Consider the following 25,280-nt stretch of genomic DNA (forward strand, 5'->3'; position numbering starts at 1 on the left):
GTGGTTGTTCACACCACTCCACTGCGTACAAGGGAAACAACACACGAAACCCAAAGCACCGAAAGAAACAAAAACGCCCCAGCAGTCACCAGGCAGCCCTTCATGGGCGTGAATTAACTCAAAACCAGCCAGAGCACCAAAGTATACCCGCCGCGGCCGCAGGTTCTAAGTAGCCACATTGTGCCTAAGAGTGGTCCCGACTGCTCTTAGGATTTTATCTTAGCTACGCTGTTTTTTACGCAAAATTTTGCTTCGTGAATCCACTTACGAGCAGTTTTCGGTGATGTAAGCAAATATAGCAACTGCATCACCATCGCTGACATGTTCCCGGGTAGTCACAGCGCGCTTTATTGCAGCGGCCGATGTGACAACGAGGGCCTATTACAGCGTTTTTTTTTTCTCGTTTCGTGAATCGGTTTACGCAACAAAATTTCTCTTGTGCAAAAATGTTTTCGTAAGTGAGTTTTGTGTATCTGGCACCAAAAGTTTAGAAGAACGTATGGGCAAGAGGAGATTAGAAATCATTGAACTTCGGCTACGTGGCGTGATTTCGTCAAGGCATTGCCTTGAGAAAATAGTTCCACTTGTCTAAACGCTGGCTTCAGCGACACGCCCCATTCAACGATTTCTCAAAGGATCAGCGAGTTCATTACATGCTCATATAGTAAAGGTTAGCAAGCGTTTACTCTTGGTAACTCTGATAATCCATAGATGTGGTCATAAAACCACAGCTATCTGTTACAACGTTAGCAGTGTAGGGCAATTACCGAACTCGTAAGGTAAATTCAAAAATTTTCAGGCTGCGTGAGGTATGTAGCAGGGGAGCAATCCGGTTTTCATTTCCGTTTAAAGGAATGAGGCTTTAGTTGCTCCACAATATTACAAACTATAGATGCTGAAAGTAGAGGGCAAGCTTGGATACCTGGTGTGGCTCTGTGATTGAATTCTTGATTGACATTATGAATGCTTTGGTTTGACTCCTGCTGAGAACTTGATATCGCGCTGCGGTATTGATATCCTGCTAAGATCATGATATCCCTCGTTGTCACCTCGCTCAGTGTGACAGCGTGCTATCGACGATCAAACAGAGAACGGTGAATAGGCTTTATCAGAATAAGCAAAAAGGGCAGCACTGTCTTTTTCGCACTTGTCCTGGCCAAGTGTTCTCGCGCTACTTTTTGTCCTCGCCACTTGCAATATTAATTCTTGGCATTCGTCGGGTCAACGCTGCCGATGCCAGTTTCAACTGCCGAACACCTGTGTATCCATACGCGGCGCGTGTAAACTGGTGTAGGCCGCACGTGTCGAGGGCGAAAGAGCTTGACGACGTACGTGAGGGAATTTCGACGTCTACGGTTACCTTCTTCCCCACGCATAATAAGTTTGCACTACCAACGAGGCGATCCCGACATAACTAAGACCTAGGTGGTTAGATAGGTACGTTGGTGGCTAGATAGATACGTAGGGTGGGGGGGGGGGGGGGGGGAGTCACTCAAGCAGCAGCTGGTCACCATCGCTGGCGCGCGTCCGCTATCCTTGTATTTCGTTAGCCGTCAGCAGGCGCCTTTTCATCGTGCTCCAACTCGAAGAGTGATTTATAGAGTTTCGTGAGAGTGCATTCAAAAACGTTCTCCGCCAGCCTCACTTAGTATTACATTGCAATTTGTTGCTATCGCAATCATTTCTTCGCGCTTGCTATGAGACATGGTTTTCTTTCTATTGTACATAGGGATGCCTCATCGATTTCGGGCACTTTAGTAATACAGAGACTACCGGCTTCATGGGAGACCTAATAATGCTGAGTAAAACGTACGCCTGCAACGTCAAAGCCTACCAATCAAAGGAGTAAGTATTTACCAGGTTAAACTTCGCGAGAAACTCAACGCTGAACAAAGCATTCTACAGATGCACGCGAAAGTACCTGTGTTATAACTTCCGCGCCAACTACTGGCCTCTAATAAATGCGTTTAGCGAGAATTGGTGTGCGAGGTAATGCGGAAGTGATTCATGTCACTTGAAAATGAGTGGCTCAATATTGACAGTCATTCTAACCTTTAGCGCAGTGATTCTCGAATGGGAGTGCTGTAGCGTGGGAGGTGAACGAGAGCTATTCCGAAAAAAAAGTGATTTTCTTCATTTTTCAATAAATACACTGTGTATCGTCACAGCCGCTCTTTGCGATTTTTGGTATGCGTCAACTTTTCTTTTCTTCTTCATTTGTTTCTGTTGGATTTTGACGTGCAGTTAAAACACTGCTGTGAAGGAACGCTCCAAGACATTTGTGCTTCGACCACTCATAACGATGAACTGAATGTTTCGCGACCATAGAGGACAAAAGGGCCGAATACCTCCACGACGCTCTGTTGGCCATTAGGCTAGGAGTGGGGCTGCCGGCCTAAATGGTGGCGCTTCTATCAGCTTTTCAGTGTGCCTGTAAAACTTATAAGAACATAACTTCTCAAGCGATAGTTTCATGTACGTGACAAGTTTCGTGTACGTGACATATCTAGAAAGAGGTCTATTGTGGCTGAAAACCATACAGCTTATTGTAAAGTTGTTGAGGTTGAATGGGCGTGGCAACAGCATTCGACTATTTTTTGCCATTAGTAAATAAAAGGTACCTGTTCAACATTTCCTGTCACGAGGGCTCCCTGAGGCATCCATGCCTGAGAGCCACCGCTGTAGATTGCGAGCTTCTATTCTGCGGTGTGTTGCAGAGTGAGTTCTCTTATCACAAGACTTTGAACACAACGAGACTTATCAGGACACTTGGAATAACAACTGATAGTTGTTATTTAAGTAATTGGCAAATATTGTCCTGAGCAAAAATAAAAACTCGTAAGAAAAGTTTCTTTGTATTGAAGAAATCAACGGGATCAAATCAGCACAAGATGCAAGTAATTAGCACAGTAATGGCAGAATACATGTATAACAAGTTTTTAAACAGGGACAGAGCCAAAGTAAGCGACATTCCGGAATAAGGCATGGCAGAACTCTAGCTCTTTTTTTTTTTATCTACTGAATCTTCTACATTTTGCAATAATCCGAGTTGACGCTGAAGCCGGTTTAACCAAATGATCTCCTTTCATTTTAGGCTGCTTTACTTCCCAGTCCTGGGCACGGAACCTTACTTCGACTTCATTTCAGACAAAATGTGTAAGAAGATTTTGTCTAACAGTTCTATTCAGATTGGCGAAATCGCGCTGGCGGGCTAGATCGTTGACGATCATAACAAGCTTGAGCAGCCCGACTGGACGCGGAAAAATACCGCATACACACACACACACACTCGCGCGCACACATACGTACAACCCTCACACAGCACTGACCTTTGACTGAAAATGTTAATTTTCCTATGCACGTGATTTTATTGCACATACTCGAGAAAGTGAAAACAATGTGATAAAGATGCGGTACAAGGAACCAAACGCACATATTGGCCACCGCGATTACAAACCATCAAACGCGGGTAACGAACAGATGAATCCTTTTACATTGATTAGGATGATACAAGCTGACACACTCATCATTGGCCCAAGATAACGTGCAAAACGGGCTGCTCTCTCCGGGTGATTTTTGCCAAAATTACACATGCCCAAGGTGTGTAGCACTTTTTTATCTTTCGAATTACACAAAGATGACTCGGTTCATATTGCTTCTTTCGTAGTACAGTCGCAGCAAGTCATCTTTTTTGAAGACCATGCGGGACCATAACATAGCCACATTTCCTAAGGATCGGCTTGTCCTGTGAAGTTTTTTTTTGTTTAGAGCTCGTTTATTTTCATGCTAACTCACGTAACTAGGGACGGTCACATTGCGATACAAAAAAAAATCATATATGCCATTGCTCCCTGTTTCGATCTGTGTCAGGATATTTAGTGTGGCATGTACATTTCTTGAGGGTCAATGTTGATGGCGATCAGTTCATGCATATATTCGGTCCCGTTTTCGAGTGATCGGGAGTACAATGGGTAGACCGGCCATGCCAAGGTTGAGGGAGCGTAAGTACAACATGACAACAGTGATTTCTTGTAATCCTGATATTTGCTGGGAAAATTGATCGTTGTGTTTCGAAGTACGACAAAGCGATTAGTCTCACACAGGCAACAAAGCGAAAGAATATTTCCAGAGAAAGCCCGTAATTATGAGGCCATGATTCTTACTTTGTCTTCCCATAACTAGCATCTAGGCAGTGTCAGCATGTTTCTGTCATGCGTATATTTGGCAGACCGGCAATTGCAAGTAAAACATGACAAAAATAATTTCCTGGGCATCTTGCTATTCACTGTCAAAAATGCAGTTGTGTTTCTATGTACGATAAAACTGTCGTTCTCAAGAGGGCAAAAAAACAATTGACGAGGGAGATCACAGAAATCTCTAAAATAGGGTCAGCGCGCAGACTTGGTCGCTACCCAAGAAGAAATTAGGATCTCTCAATTCGGCACCCAAGTTTGCTTGCAAAAGGTTGTGATTGCAGGGACAAACATGCGCATCTGGGTGCTTGTTCAATGTCTTCAGGTGCGATGCACCTTAACACTGCATAGAGGGCCTTCGTACAAAAACCACCACCCGGCGTCTACAGAAAATGTGAAAACCTAAACATCTGTGAACCACGAAAAGGTTTTAAAAGGCTGTTAACTAGAACAAAGATAAAAAGCCACAGCAGCATGAAAAACACCGGCATTTACCCACCCATCAATCAAAACATATAATACAAAAGGTTAACGGAAATACAATAAGTCTGTTTAGCCGAACAATATAGAAGACTACGATTCAAGATCCAATGAACACCAGCTTTGCCCCAGCATCACCAGCATTCACTTCGAGGATATGCATATTTTTTTTCACCTACATGGTCACGTGGATTTACATGATCACATGGACATAAAAATAAACATTTTCATTTAAATGTCAGCACAGTTAATGTCTGTGCGTGTTCTTTTCTGCCGGAGTCTAGTCGCACTGTGTCCTACAGCCATTTTTATGTTGACGTATCGCATCAAACATGCATTACCTCCGTCATAGGAGTGACGTCGTATAGGATGGACGGTAAATAGACGATTAGCTTGCCAACCGATGTCAGAGCTTTCAAAAGTGAAAGCAAACAGCATTTCTGAGAGGAAAAAAAAATAGCAGCTTTGTCTACGTTTCTCGAGATGCTGAGAAAACGCGTTGACGTCAACTTCGGTATACGTCGCATTGTTTACAACAGCAGCTCTGCGGCAGCATGGCCCCCGCGATAAGCTCCGAGAATGGCGCGCTGCCTTAACTATCTCAGAGCGTTCCCAATATTTAGGGACAAAATGATTCTCAAGTTATATGTAGCAGAGATTCACTGGATCAATCCTATAAAATTGCGGTATCACGTTTATGAGAACAATTCAACATGGTTCATAGGAAACGGATGGAGCCCCTCTGTAAAATACTCCGAGAAGCCACGCAGTGCTGTAACTTTTCTGGAATTTTCTTTCAGCAGGCCGCTGCTCCCGCCGACGAGAGGTGGCACTCGTGTGTTGTGCGTGGTGTAATGTGCCATTCAGATGTATACCAGCAAATCCTACGCTTCGTCAATGCGGGGAGTGTCTCGAGGAGCCCTAGAGACCATGGGGACGCCGCCTGTGCGGTGTCAGGGTAGAGTAGGGCTGCACAGCCTATGTAGGGACGAGGCCTAACAGGCCGGTCTTGTCTTGGTGGCCGCAGAGACAGCACCAACGCCGACTTGTAGCGATACCGACTGTGGACAAGAGGCGGCGCCCGTCTTACCATAGTGGGGAGCTGTGCGGAGTTGACCGGAGTGAAGCACACCAAGAGAGCGAAGGAGACTAACGGAAAGGTGTCAGGGGGAGAAAAGTTCATTGACTGGGTGCAGCGCCCGAGCTGTGAGCGATGATGACGGGCAATTTAAAACAACGCAAGAAGCTGAGGCTTCTTCGTCCTTCCTTTGTCGAATATTTGAGATAATAAGTGTCATGAGAGAAAAGTTTCAGCTACAATCCAAGCGAGAGTCTAAAAGCCACGGATACCCCGACGGCGCGGTTGGAAGCACATGTCGTAAATAGCAAAAACGAGCAAGAGGCGCTGCTGGGCAAACTTCCGGAGAATAGAAACCTGAGGGCAGCATATGCAGAACAAGTTGAAGTATTGCAGAAAGCAATGAACTCGATAGACACACACAGGGGCAGCAACCTCGAGAACACGAATATGACGAAGTGAGTAAAAATCACCAATTCTTTAGAGGACGCAAGCAACGACAGGAATGTGGCCAAGGCTGGGACCATCTATACTGAAGGAGCGGTAGACCAATCCCAGAACAAGCTGAACAGTGACCAAGTGCTTGTGCGTGGTGCTCCCGTAAAAGACACAGGATGGCAGGTCAAACACAGCAAGCGAGCTCAGAAGTGGCTACGCAATAAGAGAATCGGTGATGGTCAGGCCTCCGTACCATCTTCGAGCAAAAAAGCAGCCCCCCTTACCCCCCTACCAGGTGTATTAAAGAGATTTTCAGGCGCGCTTGTTTACGGCGATGGCAATGCACGTAGAATCAGACATGCAGTCCTCCAAGTTACCGCATGACACAGAAGTGGACACTGCCACACGGAAAAAGATGCTATGCTTGGGGCAACAACTGAGGCCATTGAAACAACGATGTACATCTGGGAATCCACAGAGGCCATCGTGGTAATGCACGCTGGTCTGTAACATCCAAGACGACACAGTTCCGCATGATTCAACAAAGAAGTTCAAGTCTCAACTTTCCAGAGAGAAAGAGCCAAAGGCCATTCCTTTGTGAGGTATGGAGTCCCAGACGTAGGACCCAAAGACGATGCCATAGGGATCAAATGCAAGGTGTTCAACGAAAACCTGCATCAAACTTGCTCACCATAGTAACACGTGTGGGGTTCGTCGTTGTCACGAAGTCCTTCCAGGATAAGATTATAGGAACCTTCTACACTCACTTTGTCGCCGCGCAGGTAGGACAGTGATTGGGACGCAGAATCTGTGCTTTTTGGGGGGCTTCACATGTGAGATGATCACAACTTCAGGGCATGCAGCGTGAAACAAACAACCTTCATGGCTGCCCTTGGGTAGGCAATCCTGCAAATGACCAATCCACAGAGATAGCCAAAGCGCTTCTGGCACGGCTTCTTAAACGGGCTCTCGCTGATCCAGCCCCGAAACGCATCGTATGGGCTCCTGGCCATCAGGGCTTACGAGGTAATGAGGCCGCTGACGCGGCCGCCCGAGCGCTTACCCACCGGGCTCCTCACCTTGGCTCTTATGACTCGGAGGTCAATACACCGCTGCTGCGGTTAAAAGAAATTCTGACCTATTATCGCGACACTCACCGCCTTTACCCGGCTCCTGCAAAGGGGCTGAGTAAGGCGCAAGAGCGAACTCTAAGGCGCCTGCAGACAGGTACTCTACTCTGTCCTGCAATCCTGAAACAATTCTATGCGAACACAGATGGGCGGTGCCCACACTGTGGGGAGACGTGTGATATCTTCCACATGGTATGGGCATGTCCGAAAAATCCCCACCTACCCCCTTCCCCTACCCCTTCCCGAGAGGCATGGGAGACTGCCCTGCTCAACTGCTCATCACTAGAGTCTCAACGTGCTCTGGTGAGACGGGTGCGAGTAGGGGCCTCGTCATGCAGTGTCCCGGACTAAGGACGCCGACCATGTAGCGGGGTCATGCTTTGGCCCCGTACCTCTCTCTTTTATAATAAATGTTTTTCATCATCATCATCATCATCTGGTACGGCACCAAAAGAAAAAACTGCCCGTCGTCGCTGCATCCGTAACTGAACGAAGACAGTCAGGTCAGTTTTCTTAACCTGCATGGTGCTCAAACTGCACGCAAATAGGAAGAACCATACCAGATTATGGGTGCCGCACCCGAACACATAAGAGGAGCATGCCATGGCTGAAACACACCTTCGAGGCATGGAAAGCCCACCAGGTTGGCAGCGGGCTAGCTTGAACCTTTTAGGGGAATAGACGAAAGAGCAGAGACACGGGTAGTCTGTGAGCGTGCGACCAGACTGGAAGAATCTGAACAGTTCATGTATTGACCACATTCGGGTTGAGGACTACCTGCAGGGGTTGCCAGTCCTGTTGGGGGTGGCCTACTTCGTTGTATCACCTGTAGCTGATGTCGTAAACTGAAGTATGATACTGCATCAGGGAAAATAGGACCAGATGGGCAAGCCAGTCAGAGGCTCCCATTATGAACAATTCAACGCGCACTTCTAATCTCTGAATGGGTTCCAAGGTACCAATTGGTAACTACTACAGACGCTGGCACGTACGCTTGCTTTACATGGACTAGACTTTCGTCTAGAATGCGAAAGCCATTATACCTGGAGCACCAGGAACAGTCACAGCTCCAGTAATTAGGCGAATGGGGCACCTGCTTTAGAACGCCACCTCACCCAATTGAACATATATAGTGCAAATGGTGAATATTCTAGGAAGCAACCACAACTAAATCAAGTTGATCTTTTTTCTGTTTCTCCTGGCACACTGTTGCAATGGAACATCACAAACCTGCTGGGAGGTGGCAGCGGCGGCGGCAGTGGACAACTGCAGCACCACGCGTGACCAGAGTTTTGATCTCGTAACAGCTTTCGCTCTCAAAAAAAAGCGAAACGCCCCCTGGCGTTTGCAAAAGTCTCGCAAGCATTCGAGCAGAACTTTCGACCGACGGCGTTGCCAACCTATGATCACTATGTGACAGAATTGAGATGCATCACGAAGAAGCATGAAATTCGCGTGAATTCCCGCAGCGGCCGACAGTTCAGAGCATTGTGGGACGAAGAAATACACAGGGCTCTTGTTGCAAAACGAATGGCGAATCGCCTACACAGAGCGGCTGCGAGAACATCACCCGGAGAAGAGTGCATGAGTGCCTGGGAGTAATACCTTTGCCTCAAAAGAGAGATGCGGGTAGTAGTACGAAGCAAAATAGCTCAGCGCAACAACGAAATCTTGCGGGCTATTACATATAGGCAGGGCATAACAGTGCAAACAAATTAGGCAAATTCGCGTCCTCATTGGATTGCAAAACTCCGGCGCCCGAAATTCGACATCACTCGAGCAAGCAACCACTTATGAAACTTGCAGCGCACTTTACGACTAACATGCAATAGTTTTTCAATCTGAACATTGGGAGAGCCAATCGCAGCAGTAAACGGCGACCCGGAAGAGCTTCAAATGAAGGCCAGTGGCAGATAACGAGAATCACTCTTGAACATGCACTCCCGCTCATCAATGGAAGTGCTGCTACTGGACTGGGCGGCATACAGGTAGGCCTCATGAAATGCCTGGGCAAATCTGCTCGTGAACACCTCGCGAGAATCTTAAATACTGTTTTGAAGGGTGGTCAACTCTCATCCGACTGTAAATGTGGCAGAGTAAGCTTCGTGTGCAATAAAACGAGGCTGAGTGACTATAGAACAATCACAGTGACGAGTGTCCTAATTAAACTCTTCTCTCAAGTATAAAAGATCTAGATAAGTGGCTGGGGTGGGAATGGGAACATACTGTCTGAACTCTAGAGTGTCTTCCGATGAAACGACGCTATCATCGGTTTTCGCGCTCGAGGTGGCACAGAAAGCAACAAAAGGTCTGCTTAGATACTTCCTGGATGTCGCCAAGGCTTACGATAGGGTTTCACATGACGAATGTTTTGGCCAGTTAGACTGACAAAAAATGCCGAGCGTGTAGACAGCCTTTCTCCGGTGGGTTCAAATCCCGGCTGCGGCGGCTGCATTTCCGATAGAGGCGGAAACGTTGTAGGCCCGTGTGCTCAGATTTGGGTGCACGTTAAAGAACCCCAGGTGGTCGAAATTTCTGGAGCCCTCCACTACGGCGTCTCTCATAATCAAATGGTGGTTTTGGGACGTTAAACTCCACATATCAATCAAGCCTTTCTCCGGTGACTCTATGCAGATAGCTCAGTAGTGGCATGCTTCAGAGCCACAAGAGCACTGCACATGAAGGTTACCAGACAACTCGGGCACGGCTGCCCGTTGTCTCCACTGTTATACAAGCTATATAGGTGAAACTTAAGCGGGCACTGGTGAAATCGGGAGTTGGCTTCACATTCGTACTCGTGATCTCATACTACTGGCAGAGCGCAGCAGTCACATTCAAAGTTTTACTGGTAACACTGCAGTTTTCCGGCTTCGAAATCATTGACGTGCAGCTTCAAGACAGAGTAAGCATTCCGATATTGGATAAATACCAATATCTCGGTGTAAACCTCTGCACTTCCTAGATCTCTGTGACAAACGTAGTGCAGGTGTCGGTGAGAGCAACCAAGCTGTTGCGACGGCGAAGTCTGTGAGCGTGCAACCAGTTTTTACTGGTACGCGAACTACGAAATGCAGTACATGCACCAGTGCTGACATTCGCCGATACCACCATCTGTCTGTCCTCATCAACATGTCAGCGTTTGGAAAGAGGCGAGCGTGAGGTTGGGTGACTGGCGTTAGCGTGTCATGGACGTGTAGCTGTCGAGGCTGTGTAAGTTGACCTTGAATGGTCGAGTCATAGTGCACGCGAAGAAAGGAGCAAGGCGGCCTACGAAGGCCGTCTTCGCCTCATGAACAACTAACGGTGGGCCTGTCGTGTTTAGCTATATAGCTATTGAGGACATAAGCGCACCTTGGCGCAAGCGTCTCTATAATCTGCATGTCCAGGAGGACAGTGAGAAAAATAGGCTGTAGGAGTTCGAAACAGAGTGCAGGAAGCGGAGACTTCGATGTGGCAGGCGATTATGGAGAAGAAACTTAGCCTTGCCCTGTGCAGAGCCCCACAGGACCACCATTTGCGCAGAACAACTCTACGACAATAGTGCTGGCAATGCCCTTTTGTTTGAGGTCCATGCTGTAGCGCTCCACACTCAGGTGTATCGGCGTGACTTCGACCCGTCACTGGATGGTAGTACTATGCAATGCAGGGCATGCGGATAAGACGAGGATTTACTGAGCACATTGTGCTTCACTGCGAACGCCTGTGTCCTCGTCAGAGAGACGGCGTCACACAACCACAACACAACAAAGAATGCGGTGTACCGGGTGGAGGCGACAGCCACGATACTAATGTGGACCCCCTGGCAGTGACAGCAATAACAAGAGCAAGACGTCTGAGGTTGTGATCAGGAAATATGTTCATGGACGTGTTGGGAATCTTTTTTTTCTTTTTAATTCGTTTATCATTTTGTTGTTCACGTTGAACTTGGCTATTTGCCGTAGTGGCAGATATTGTAGTCTACCTTCAAAAATTTCAGCTTCTCTACTCTTGCTTGGGCCTCCGGAACGTGAACGAAAACTCTCGCAGTCAGTTGGTATCATTGACTCGCAAGCACCTTTCAGTTAGTATGCCTTACGGCTCCACTCAAGAGGCTGAAGATTAAGTACTTCCCATTAGTTCGTTTTCACGTCCACACCTTTGGCGCGTTCGCGTAGGCTGAGCTAGACAAACACTTTGCAAAAACCACAGAAATGATTGCGACATCATTTACCATACCGTCTATTCTCGTCAAACACTTAACGTTAAAGGGAAGCCACTTTAGTTTCCCTTTAACGTCACATTGTGTTCAAATGTCTAAAGCCACAGAAAGGCTAATGTCGTTGGTCGGGAGTGATCTCAGTTCATTAAATAGGCTTCTGACATATCTCTCGAGATGCCTTGTACAAACGCCTGGTGACACAGTGCCACCCAAGTGTCCCAGCGTATCTGTAAGTAGCACCATGCGATGCTAAGTCAACACGGCAACGCGCAAGGGTGAAGCGATGATATGAACTGTTTGCTGAAATTGGTAGAGGAAGCACGCAGTTCACTGCTTCAGTGTACATCGTTCATCTGAGCAAGGTTCACAGTTCTAGCCCGAGAGACGCTGAAGCTCTGCCCCTTCTCTAGCCATCGAAACCCTGTCATGCACCTTCGCGCGATGGAGACAGATGGCTAATTTCATCTCTGCGTTTTATCTCTACCGGCAGTCACCACAACATTTTCGTCACACATTGAATGTGTGACGTGCGTGGGGAATTGTTATCGATTATAGGCACCATGCAAGTGGCTTTTCCAGTTTTACTGTAGCGCTTGAACGTGGAGCCTAGTGGATAAAAAAAAAGCAGTAATGAGATGGGGTCAGTCAAAGTACAACGCGATGCGCACGTCTCCCTTCCTGCATGAGTGGTTAGATTGTAGCAGGGCTACACAGTGGACGCGTCTCTATTCCGCGTACCCCTAGTGGCCTATGTCAGCGATGTGTGTTATTCTGGACACTCTCGTATGCCGCTATGTTGTCACAATCCACCATTGATCGATGGTCATATGCGCAGTGGCCTGCTACGGCCTCTCTGATTGGCCTAAAATGCCGTCATTACGAAATTTCACAATGTGGTGGAATTCGACAGTGCCTAGACTAGCACCCCGACTTTGGAAAGGGCCAGTGCGTTCAAAGCACCTCCCTCTGGTCAGTGGACGGTGCCTTTAACCATGATGTCACGGTGAAAATGCACCTGAGTGTCTGTATAGTTGATATCGTAATAAAATTTTCTGAAAGTATGGCAATGTATGACGCAGCATCTTAAGTGCTCTGTGAACCACATGGACATCGTGAAACCATGTAATTTTTTTTCAGTCATACCCTATGGATTCACAATGCCACCGAACTTCCATCCATATGTGCCGGGTATCTTGTAAGTCATTTCCATTCGTTATTTATTTCTGACGTTCGGCAATTGTTTTTGTTCATAGCGCTTGAGTGAATTATGTCACGACAGCAACACACGCACATATTGTACGGAATTTAATGCAAATATTCAAAACTGGCACATTTTTCCCTAGTAAATAACGTCCTTGCATACTTCGAACACAGATATAGCTTAGCGAAAGCCTGTAGGTGTATCTTCAGGCTTCCACGGCGTCTTCTTGAAAGCGCCAACGCCTAAGCGTCTGCATAGGAAGGCCTACTTCAAACTTGCGCCTTCCATCACATTTAAAAGACACTGACACAACTACGGCTGCTATTAAAGTGAAGTTCATGGTACTCCGCGAATTTATACATACCAAATCTATCACACTGTGAATGGCCAATCCCAACTATTTAAAATTTATCATGTCATACGTGGCTACTGATTCAAGGGCATCCACAGAACTTTTTTCAAGGAGAAGGGGGGTGACAGCTTGAGGGGAGGGGGGGAGGTGTATGGTATGGTAGGTTAGCACTAGCAAGGCAATATTCATGGTCTAAATTACGCACATGAGAAAAAATCTAAATAACAAATCATTACATTCAAAATGCGTTGAATTTTTTAATGCACAAATAAATAAACGCAATAAACGAAATGCGAAAAGCACAGAACCACTCCAAACTTGTTAGTTTTGCGCGAACTACAAGCTTAATAAAATACAGAGGAAATAGCCAGATGGTGCAAACCTACAAATTGTTTATTGTCGGCATAGGCTCAAAATTGCAAAAAAAAACTTCTACTCATGCACCGTAGCATGAGTGGGACGTAAGTATGTTAATAGTAAACCTCTCATTTAAACAAAGAATCTCTCAGATTGATACGATACGAATGACGTGTCCCGGACACCGGCAGACCTGCTCTTTCCAACAGTCTTAACCTTCTCGAAACGTGGTGTACGTGAGCGTGCCTTAACCAATGCCTTAACATGCACCCGAAGATGCGCGCCATCACGGTTACCAATGCTATTGGCGTGCTCCCTCAGGTGGCCGTTCTTTCTATGCATAGGACTTGCCACACCTTACGGGAATATCGTTGGCAAAATCTCAGGCGAAACGCCCTAATGGTTTCACAGGCCTCTTTTGGCACCCTTGCTGCTTGTCACGAGAGGTTCGCTGCCACAGCTTGCCAGTTTATTTGGAGCAAATAAACTGCCACAGCTGTGCCCGTCTATTTCGAGCGGAAAATTCCACGCCTATAGTGGCCATTTCTTCACTTGATGGCTCACTTTTTTGCAAGTGCGGCAGCATTTGCGCTTTTGCGCGCTCCCGTTGGCTCAGGTACTCTTCCCGAGAACCGATTTTCAGGTTCGCCAGCAAAGGCTCGGTGACGCCAACCAAAAATATCCGAGGGAAGCCAGCCTTTTCTAGTCTTCCGATTCGAGTTCAAATGCTAGACTGCATTATGTGCAAACTTGACCTGCAGAACACAGATCAAAAGCAATACAGAGTGATGCCACGCTTGACACTTAAAATGTGCGGAATCATATGCAAATACAGGTTTTGTGCTGCGAAACAAGAAGGCGCCACAAACATAATTGGCGTTTAACGTCCGAAATCACCATACGATTAAAAGAGACACCGAAGTGGAGATCTCTGAAAATTTTGACCACCTAGGGTTCATTAACGAGAATCTAAATCTAAGCACATGGGCCTCAAGCGTTTGCTCCTCCATCGAAAATGTGATCGCCGCTGCCGGGAATCTGGGGGTCAGCAACCGACAGCTCAAAAATAGAGACAAGCACGGAATAAGAAAAGACAGGGTGCTGAGCTCACAACTAAAATTTATTGGAAGGCGCAAGCCAACCTAGTGGCGTGGCACATCATGGCGTCTGCGAACCAGCGCCAACGGGATACAAACAAGAACTAATTATGATGAAAAGCGACACGTGTGTAAACACCTGAGAAATAAGAGAAAAAAAGAACCTTCTACTGACAAAAACATGCATAAACCAAGTACCAAACCTCCTTCAATGTAAGGAGTCTCGATCACCTCGCTGCTGCATTTGTCCCAATGGTCAAATAAAGAAGTAGTTTCCTTCATTATCGCCTGGCAGTTACATGTGCTCCGCCAGAAGTCATTGAGGTTGTGTTCCTCTAGTCTCACATTGATGCACCGCCCCTTTTGTCTCATATAGCCCCCCTCCCCCGCATAATGATGACACCTTATATACAATCCATGATTTACATTGAGCATTGAAAACATCACATAACATGATTACAGAGAAAGTTTGCGCAAACTTCGTCGAACTTCTCCGGACAGATTGAGCAGGTCTTGCATGAACCCTAACTTCTTCTATGCAAGAGGAAGCAAATAGACATTTTACTGACAGCTGACCTCAGAATACGTATACCCCGCCCCTACTGGTCATCTTTTTCAAGCATTGAGAAAACTTATGCACGTAGGGAATCGCAAGCAGTCTTTTTTTTTATTGCGCACGCACTTTGTTCTTCTGCGCGTATCGTTAAAGGCTTTAGCCCATTCACTTGATTGGCTTTTGACAGCTCCTCAAGATTTCCGTATCGGGTAGCCCGCCGACTTGAGCTTTTCAACTTGGCTCAGGAAACTTTATTTTATCGCGTGTGTGCACGTTTTCTGGAGCACAGCACGCAGCGCAGCATGTATAATGCCAGACTTGGCGATGTTGAAGGGTCTGAGGTAAATGAGATGATACCCTTAACGAATCGGGGCTAGTACAGCCAACAAAGATGTTCCTCGTGAAAGCGCAGTGTGATATCTGGAAACTGAAACTCTTTTTTTAGGTCTCCCTATTTAATTTCTTCTTCAGTCTTTGTCTCTATTCAACGCTGTTTTAACTTCCCAAGCATGAACCACTAACAAGTCCAAGTTTCGCTACTAAAACTGATGTGTTTATTATCATTCTTTAGACACCTAAAATAAATATTTCAGTTGCTGGTAAATCACAGCGCGTAAAACCTAAAAACAGAAAGTGAATTAAATGAAGTAGAAACACGTTGTTGTAAAGCTGGTCAATATCGGTGCCGAATATCAGCGCGGTGTCAGAAATTGAAAATAAGTCTAAACGTCCGTAAATGTTGCTGTGTACTTGTCACAGGTCCCGTTAATTAGGGAGGCGATCGCCGGGCTAATTCCAAGGGCCGAAGTATCGGCCCCCCGAACCACACCACGAAAGTGTGGACAATTTAGAAGTGGTCCTTTTTAGCGCCAGCGGACGCCGGCTGTGGCCCAAAGGACAAGTCAGAGCCGAGAGATGATAAACAAACAAAATTATATTCTCAATAATGGCAGATCGAAAACAATACACAAGTATGCACACTCCACAATAGTTTGGTACGATATGTCGCCAATCAAACAACGTACTACACAGTACGATCAGCCACACTCGAAACAACGGACACAGATAACAATACGCACTACAATGCAGTCGCATGCATTGAACAACCAAGACACTTAAAGACAAAAGAGATAGAAAACCTATTCAGTCCAAAGTTCTTGGAACAAAAGTCTGGATGATACTCTTCCGAGAATCACTCACTCAAAGTCCAGTGTTGTTGTCGTTCCGCTGCCCCCGAAGTTTCTCTTCCAGGAAACCTCGCCGAAGTTTCTCTTCCAGGAAACCTCGCGTCTTCAATTGGACACTCTCCAAGCTTCAACTTCTTTGCCGGAAACAAGTCGGCTTCACACACGCAGCTGTTGCCACGCGTCTTCGCTCGATAGCGGTAAACACACACTCTTGCCTGTAACCCGAGTCGTCACCACTCAGGTGGATATCATCTTCTTCTCCTGCTTTGTCTCTACTGACAAAGCCTTTGCCGACTACACGGCGGAATCCCTACGCGCTCTAGCGCTGACTTCCGTCTTCTCCTCCTTTCTCATCTCGGCTGCCCGATTAAATACCTTCCGCGCGAGATTCCAGAATGTTCTCATCATTTCGTCGGCGCGATACGCAGCGAAGGCTAGGGAAAGGGCGAGATGGTTTGAAGGCCGTCCGCGACGGATGACGCAACCCGGCATCACCACCCCCCTTTCCATCTAGAACATTCGAGGGCTTGCTCGGGCGCCGATGTTGGTAAGGAGGTTCGTCGACGAACCTACGCTTCCTAGGGGAGAAGGACGTGCGCCCGGGGTGTCTTTGGATGCTTTTTTTCTCTTTTTTTATCGTTGACCTCGTGGCGTCACTCCGGCGTTTCGTCGGGAGAAGTTGGTGGCGCGCCCTTTTTTTGAGCGCTCGTTTTGTTACAGTACTATTCACCAACCGTATTTGTAAACTAGACATAACATACGAAATAAATAATTTGATAATTAGCAATGAATCCTACTATAAGTATTTCGGCGTCCATTTTTCCGACAATTCCAATTGGAATAAACACATTGACAAAACTGTGACAAAAGCAGGCCGGATGCTATACACTTCATACGCAGAAATTTTAGGCAAGATTCACGGAATGTGAAACAAACCCTTTATCTTATGTATGTGAGACCTATTTTAGATTATGCGTGTGTAGTATGGGATCCCCATCGGCAATACTTGATTGACAAACTAAAGAAAGTTTAAAACCAAGCAGCCAGATTTGTTAGCAGCAACTGTAATTCCTTTACAAGCATCACAGAAATGAAACGAACATAGAAATGGGAGCCACAGGTGGTAAGGAGGCAGAAACTGTAGCTTAAATTTTTTCATTGTATTTATTACAATATAAATCCCATTAACTATCTTGATTATCTGTTCGCACCAACGTACGTCTCAAATTTACGAGACAATTCGCCAAAAATATTATAATTCCCCTACAGAAGCCGCTTTTTTGGTACTTCTTTTTTCACAAAAACAATACAGTAATGGAACCATCTACCGGATGATATCGTCAATGAAACTGATAATGATTTCTTTTTTTTTCCTTGAAACAACGCCTACAATATTACTGCCACTAAGACTGATTTGTTGTCTCGAAGCGTGTGGATGTTTACAAATGCATGACTGTGAAGTTGTTTGTAATATGTGTCGCTCACCATTATTCGTCTGTTCTTTCTCTTAAAATATCTTAAGTTTTGTATTTGTTATATCTAATATATCGACTGCAAACTATGTAGTAAAAGTACTCATGTGTACGTCCCCTTCGTAATGCCTCACGACAATGTAAGTTAAGTGTAAATAAATAAATATAGTATAAAAACAAGTATTAATATTACTGCAACAATGGACCCAATGAAAACGCCTTTTTGTCGATAAATGGCACTGTTAATTAAGAGAGAACAAGGTGCTTTTGAGAAAAGTTTCTAACAATCTTAAAACTCGATGTATTTAGCCACAGCTGCCGAATCAGTCTCGCCCTTTTCTTAAATGCACTGCTTCACTGCAGCAAAGATCTCAATATTCGCAACAGCATAAAAATATCATTCAGGACTACATCCTGTACTGTCTTTTCAGTGAATATATTCAGCACTTCATCTGAATTTCAACGACCTTAACAGAAAACAATGGACTTGTTGGGCCAATGTTTTCCCCTCATTGATAATCATTCGGCACAGGATATCAACTTTTAGGTTTTAGCACTAAAAAACGCTAGCAAGCTATCTGCTTTCAAAGGCTTAACCCCACTTTCTACACAAAGTTTGCTTACGGTCTTCTGGACTTCTCTCAAGCTCACTTTCACGCACTTTCAATTTTTAAGAGCTTGCAAGACTTTTTCATTGAATACACACCGACACAATATCACAAAACCGCCTTTTCTGTCCGATTGCATTAGACATAAGTCATTGCCTCTAAAAAAACCTACACACGTGCACCTGGCGTTCAGTTCCTGTTTTGAGCACGCATCTCTGGAAATGGTCGACACCGTTCAGTAGGCGGCGCTCACGGAACTCCGAAGACTTTTTTTTTCTGTTTGTAGCTTTGCGCCAAAGTTAATACAATTAGCGAATTAGGCTAACTCGACGAAAAAGAATTTCTTCTTTAGCAGCATTCCGTAAAGAAGAGTACATGGTCAGGCCTCGCAACGGTGGTCTAGTGGCTAAGATGCTCGGCTGCTGACCCGCATGTCGCGGGATCAAATCCCGGCTGTGGCGGCTGCATTTCCGACGGAGGCGGAAATGTTGTAAGCCCGTGTACTCAGATTTGGGTGCATGTTAAAGAACCCCAGGTGGTCAAAATTTTCCGGAGCCCTCCACTACGGCGTCTCTCATAATCATAAGATGGTTTTGGGACGTTAAACCCCACAAATCAATCAGAGTGCATGGTCAGTCCCGCTGCACGTGGGATTTCAACTCAGGCGAACTGATAAATATTAACGCACAGCCCAACATGGTCAACAAATAACTGTAGTCTGCTAAAATCAAATAAGGTGTCGCAAGCAAACAACAACGCTATACGTCACCGAACCCAGCTAAAAAACACCATCCAAACCTTGACGAGCCCTGGGCTTCACCTGTTGTGTTATTAATAGAAAGGGGCAGGTGGGGGGGGGGGGGGAGAAGGGGTGTACCTTTTTTTTTTCATCGATTACCTAAAGCTGAAAAAAATCACGAAGAAAGAACACTATTCCATACCCAGAATATATTATTCTTCGGATCACAAACGCAATGCTCGCAACATTTCTTCTGTCCGTTTACACAGGGACTACTACCAAATTGCAGTTTGACGAGCGTGAAACCAAACAGACCGATTTTGTTACTACTGCTAGTATCAACGAGTTCAAGGCCCTTCATTCCGTTTATGCTCGGCAAGAGTTACTTTCAAAGAATGACGGACATGGTTCTCTCTCAGCTGAAATAGCAATCACGATGATGTAGTCATCTTCTCGGGCACGTTTGAGCAGCATATCGGGCGAGTATTGTAGCTGGACTTGAGTAGAACTATAGTCATCCATCCAGACATAAAAATTGAAAATGAAGTCGTTGCTATTTTTGCGGTTTCCATAAGCAATCGCTGCATACACCCATTCCTGAGTTTGTGCTCGCCTTACGACGCTTTGTCAGAAACTTTTCGCGATTCACTGAACCCTTCAACTCACATACGAGAAGAGACATCCCGTTTTCTTGGAGTCCAGACTGGCTCCATGCCTTCGGTACCACCCGAAAACATATTCAGGCTCCCCCTGTACTTTGTCGCGTTCACTAGCTACACACCAACGCCAGCTACACACCAGCGCCAGCAACGTCCGACTTGGCGCTATGTTATTGCCCGAGTGGCACGATGGCGAAGAGCACGTGATTACTCATACGAGTACAAAGCCATGGTCTGCCGAAAAAAGCTATTCTGCAACAAAATGGAACGTTTAGCCGAGTACAGTAAAAAAGAAAGTTATCTTTTCTTGCACTTGGCTTTCTTCACAGTTACATTATAATTGCTATACAGGTCACATCCCCATACTTTCTTCGGCTTTGTAGTCTGTTAGTTATTGATACTTTTGCGAAAGGGCATCGTTCTGGCACACTTTACGGCTTCAGGCAGTATGTGAGGAACTATGTTGCCAGATCGTTGAAATATCAGATGGTTGGTGACACCAACGAGATGAAAATATGTCCACACTTCCGCAAAAGCCATGAGTGGCTCGGACTAACACTCTCGGGTTTAAATAGACGCATATACAGAATAAAGTTGGTGGGAGGAGGACCACCACCATAGTCAAATTGGTAGAGCATCTGACGCGTTATTCTGAGGTTTATGGTTTGGCCCCTGAAAGCGACAGTTTGGCTGAAAGCGGTGCCAACAAACTCACAGCATATTTATTATAAATAACATCTCCTACACTATGCTGCGATTTGTTGTCTGCTTATTCTCGTTAATATTGTGTCTATTGAAAAAGCCTGCTTCTGGAATTATTTTCTGTTAAATTTGAAGTTGTGGTTCTTGAACATTCTCACGAGTGTTTTACCTTCTTGCAGGTGCAAGCGGGATTAGCTCCGGTTTCATTCCAGTGTGACCCATTCAATTTAACGCTGCCTGGAGATGATATTTCGTGCAAGCAAGCGTTTAGCACAGTGAACGAGTAGCGTTAGCTCTATGCGGTGTGTAGCCACGCTCAATTGGCGAACTAACGTCAGTTGGCTGAAGTAACATCAGGCCTTGAACATTTGTATTCTTGAGCTTTTGAGGGTCAGAGAAATAGCCATCTCATTGAGGCCTCAAAAAGAATTAGAGTCGGTTGTTTCAGACGAGAAAATTTTGAAGTCCTATACGCGCTGTAACATAGACGAGATTCATCAGATATGTCTTTAGTTGTGCACCATTTGATGACCAAGTTTGTTTTCTCGCAGTCATCACAACGCTCCAGCCCTGTACTTCAAGATAATTTCGGAAGTGTACAAGATGTCCACGGTCAAAGGTGAGTGCATCTAAAAACGTGAAAATATTGATTTTGCAGGAGTGGTTATGAAATACTAGTAGGGGCCTACGCACTTGTCTTTCAATTCTGATTCTTTGTGGGCATTACGGCGATCATAGTTATGTCCATTATACGCTCCGAGTTTTAAGTGTGAATACACTTTATAAGCGACCCCAAACCGTCCACCGCCGTCGGCGGCGTCCGCGGCCTCCTCTCTATTTTTAAAAGAAAGAGGACTTGGCGGGCCGCAGCGCGACGCTCTACCGAATAAGCCACGGACGCGACGCTGATATCGGTGTCAGTAACGCGCCTTATACCCCCTCCCCCTTCGCTCGCTCCTCCGCTCTCCTCGCTCGCTGCAGCTGCGCGCACACCCCTCTCTCTCGCGCGCCCGCCTTCTCTCTGTCTCCCGTCGAGAGCGGGTCGTGCGATGGATGTCCCGGAGGCAACGCTACCATCAACAACGAGTGCAGTACAACCGAATGCCAGCACTGCACCCGTCGTTGGAGGTGACGGTATCGCGGTGGTTTCGCCGACGCTGGAAGACAAGGCGGCGCTGCGAAGGGCTCGTGAGACCGAACGTAAGCGGGCGAAGCGTGCAGCGGACGCCGAACTGCGTGCTCGCGAGGCCGAGTGCAAGCGGGCGAAGCGTGCAGCGGATGGTGAACTGCGCGCCCGCGAGGCCGAGATGAGGCGTCAGCATCGAGCCGCGAACGCGGCCCAAGAAGCGGAACGACAACGCAAGCGTCAGGCGGAGAAGGGCGATGAAGGCCGGCGTCAAGACGCCGCTCGCAATCGTCAACGGCGAGTGGACGTTCCCGAAGCCGTTCGAGCCAGTGAACGTGCCGCGCGGGGAGGGTGCGAGCCCTGGGCTTTGCTCGTCCGGACGCGTCGTGAAGTGTAAATAAATAATATTTCGTATATAATGTATCTGTGTACAAATGCTTCATGACAAACAACACTTAAATTCATTAATTACACTTTAATCATCATCATCAGTAATAAAACTCCCAAGCATTTCCCCGATGGTGAGCATGGTTAAGTGCGAATGCATGGGGTGATGCTATGGGGGGGAGTAAAGTTAAAATCCGTTGGCATTCGCCAGTGAGTTAACGTAAACTCCCCCGTGTGATCAAATTGCGATTCCCAGGAACCATTACACCATAAAGGCACCATAGTGTGATAAATAAATATAACAGTGCGAATTAATGAATACCCCTCATAGCGTCACCTCGTGCATTCGCACTTAACCATGTTCACCCTCGGGGAAATGCTTGGGAATTTTTTATTGCCGTGTGCCACAGTATAGGCTATGTCGTGCCATAACATATGGGGCTGAAGACGCGGGATCTGCGGCTAACCGGTGACGGCAGCACCATCGGTGCATGATAATCGTTGGTGCTTGGCAAGTCTTGTCAATGGCCGCACTCAGCTACGTCAAGTGGGCGCAAGCCCAAGGTTTTCTGTGAGTACGCTCTGCGACAATGGGTCCTCTGAAGCAGAACAGATGATGGGCACGCGCTCAAAATGTCAAAATAATGAACTAGGTGACAGCTATTTCGAGAAACGACAGCGCCGATCGATGGACACTGATTCAATTTAAAGATTGGAGGAGGATTTGAGGATTGGAAGCAGAACGAGATATCGGAAGAAATGGAAAATTACATTCCAACGGAGGAGCTCGCGTCAGAATTTACCGCAGCATCAGACCACATAGATCAAACGGTAGCAATATTTGCATGTCTTCAGTGCCAAATCGAGGAAATTAACAACGCGCAGAGTGTCATCGACGCTGGAAATCGGGCAGATATGGACCCCGCCTACCTCCACTGGAGATTAAGCCGTTCAGCGTAAATGTAAGAGAGCGGACGGCCCTCAGACTTGCCTGAGAGAAGCTGCTACCGCAATCGCTGGATTTGCGACTATAAGCGCATGCTCTGGAAATGCCGTTCAGCTATACTCGGGCAGATATGGAGATAAGCGGCAAATAGAGCAAATCCACATTTGAGAAATTCCATGCGTGAGGCTATAGCATCAGGCGTACAACGGCTGTGCAATCTGTACGACAAAGTCAGGTGAACATGCGTGGTCTTAGCGATCTCGGGGTGCCGACAAGCACCTTTCCAGCCATTCATCATAATATTTTACTGAAAGCACTGCTGCAAGAGATCATTTTTCAGCGCCAGCGTTCTATAGGTGAGGTCATGCTCCGAACATCGCTGGCTTCAAGCGAAGGAGCGAAGGAACAGCGTCATCGGGTCAAGAGACCGAGAGCTTGCTACAGTTTACTCTCATTGAAAACAAAAGCACATAGCAATCAGGTACACAAGAATCATCGGAACGCACTTAAGCACCACCAGCATCTGTGTTGCATACCATGCACACATATGGAAAAGCAAAAATATTGTGAGTGCTTCTTCTGCGAATCCAGCAGACATGAAACGGCGGCATGCAACGGTTCGTTAACGCTCGAAGAGAATAAAAATATACTAGCCCGTAACATGAGGTGCTACAAATGCACTGCGCTGGGACACGTAGCCAGAGATCATCGAGGATGCATACGGTGCATGCCTTGCAAAAAAAGAACGCAACAACTATGTGCAATCTAAACGCAAAGAAAAGGAATAATAAGAATTGACACTACAGCATGTGTTACCGAAACAATCGGATCTTAGCGAAAATCAACTGCCGTAACGAGCTGCCAACTTGACGGTGTACATGTACAGACATTTATTTCTTGAGCAGGAAGAGAAAATAAGGCTTGCTACACAAGACGAGTCACAGAAAGCGGCAGCCAGCGTTCACTTATAAAGGAAAACCTCTCTACACGTTTGAAGCTCAAAGTAATTGGGGAAACTAATCTGGCGTTTGCATTTGAAATACTTCCCCAACCACGCTAAAGACGTAAGAAGCCGGTTTGGTAAAAAAATTGGCAGATCCCACTTACAGTGCGAATCGATGATATGCGAAGCACGAAAGAGAAAGGTTGATATGTCACTTAAAAATCAGCACAATGTTACGAGGTTGAGGTAAATGATGACGCACATGACTTACGTGTCATGATTATCATGTTTGGTTATGTCGTTTACCTTCTATTCTATTCACGTCACGTTATGCCAAATTTAATATATGTGAAGCTAGCGAAACGGCCACGAGTACGCTATGAGCGTGGTATGTGGTCATTTTCTTAAATGACACGCTGGTAAGGATTATCATGTTTGCATAAGTCATATACTTTCGTCATCCATTGACGTCACGTAACACCAAATTAGGTATATTTGGAGCTAGCAAAACGGCCGCGAGCGCATCATAAAGGGCCTAATATACTCGGGTGTAGCGTTGTCATGCGCACGCGATGGGCACAGCGACGCTACGTTAGCAAAACGCGAGCACTTTTTAGTCTGACGCCAAGCGCAACAGGCGCGACCAGCGTCCATCGGCACGGCCCGACGGCAACCGGTGCGAAATGCGACATGCTGCATTTCGCACCGATGCGTTACCCAGACAACACGGCATCTCCCTCTTTTCGTGACGGAGGAATGCCGGATGCGCTGAAACGCGCATGCTTCAAAGCAACGCAGCGCGGTACGCGCCTGCGAGTATATGGCAGGACGGGTGCCTGCAGGGGTGGCAACGTCGGCGTGAGGCAACGAAATGAACGCCGGCGAGCAGGCACACCACGTCACGTCGAAATGTATTGGCGCCTTGACTGTGGCGTGTATTCATGTTCTCACATGACACGCATCTTATGATTATCATGTTTGCACCAGTCACAAACCTTCGTCTTCCATTGACGTCACGTAATACCATATTTGGCATATGTGAAGCTAGCGAAACGGCCGCGAGCACATAATGAGTGTGGCATGTAGTCATGTTGTTACAGACACGCATGTCGTGGTTATTATGTTTGGATGTGTCATTTACCTATATCGTCTGTTAGTGTCATGTAATACCGATTTTGGTACATGTGAAGCTATCGAAACGGACACGAGTGCATCATGAGCTTAGCGTGCAGTCATGACACGCATCTCAAGTTTATCATGTTTCCACCAGTATCATATCTTCCTTCATGATTCATTCACGTCCCGTAATACCAAATTTGGGATAAATGAAGTTAGCGAAACGGCCGCGAGTGCATCATGAGCGTGGCATGTAGTCATGTTGTTTTATGACACGCGTGTCATAGTTCGCCATGCAGTCGTGTCATACCATAC

At 46.4% G+C, this 25,280-nt stretch overlaps 1 protein-coding gene across 2 annotated transcripts in view; it reads left to right on the forward strand.

Annotated features, from left to right (window-relative positions):
• LOC119159977 (uncharacterized) overlaps window positions 1-25,280 on the forward strand; it is a 155,656-nt gene that overhangs the window by 118,803 nt on the left and 11,573 nt on the right. For both annotated transcript variants that reach the window (XM_075890099.1, XM_075890100.1), the window contains 4 exons: window positions 1,730-1,845; window positions 3,095-3,156; window positions 12,655-12,712; window positions 20,999-21,066. In XM_075890099.1, the coding sequence (XP_075746214.1) occupies window positions 1,730-1,845; window positions 3,095-3,156; window positions 12,655-12,712; window positions 20,999-21,066 (304 nt within the window). The remainder of the gene's footprint in view (window positions 1-1,729; window positions 1,846-3,094; window positions 3,157-12,654; window positions 12,713-20,998; window positions 21,067-25,280) is intronic.

This window comes from Rhipicephalus microplus, chromosome 3, assembly GCF_043290135.1.
Source record: "Rhipicephalus microplus isolate Deutch F79 chromosome 3, USDA_Rmic, whole genome shotgun sequence".
Lineage (NCBI taxonomy): Eukaryota > Metazoa > Arthropoda > Arachnida > Ixodida > Ixodidae > Rhipicephalus > Rhipicephalus microplus.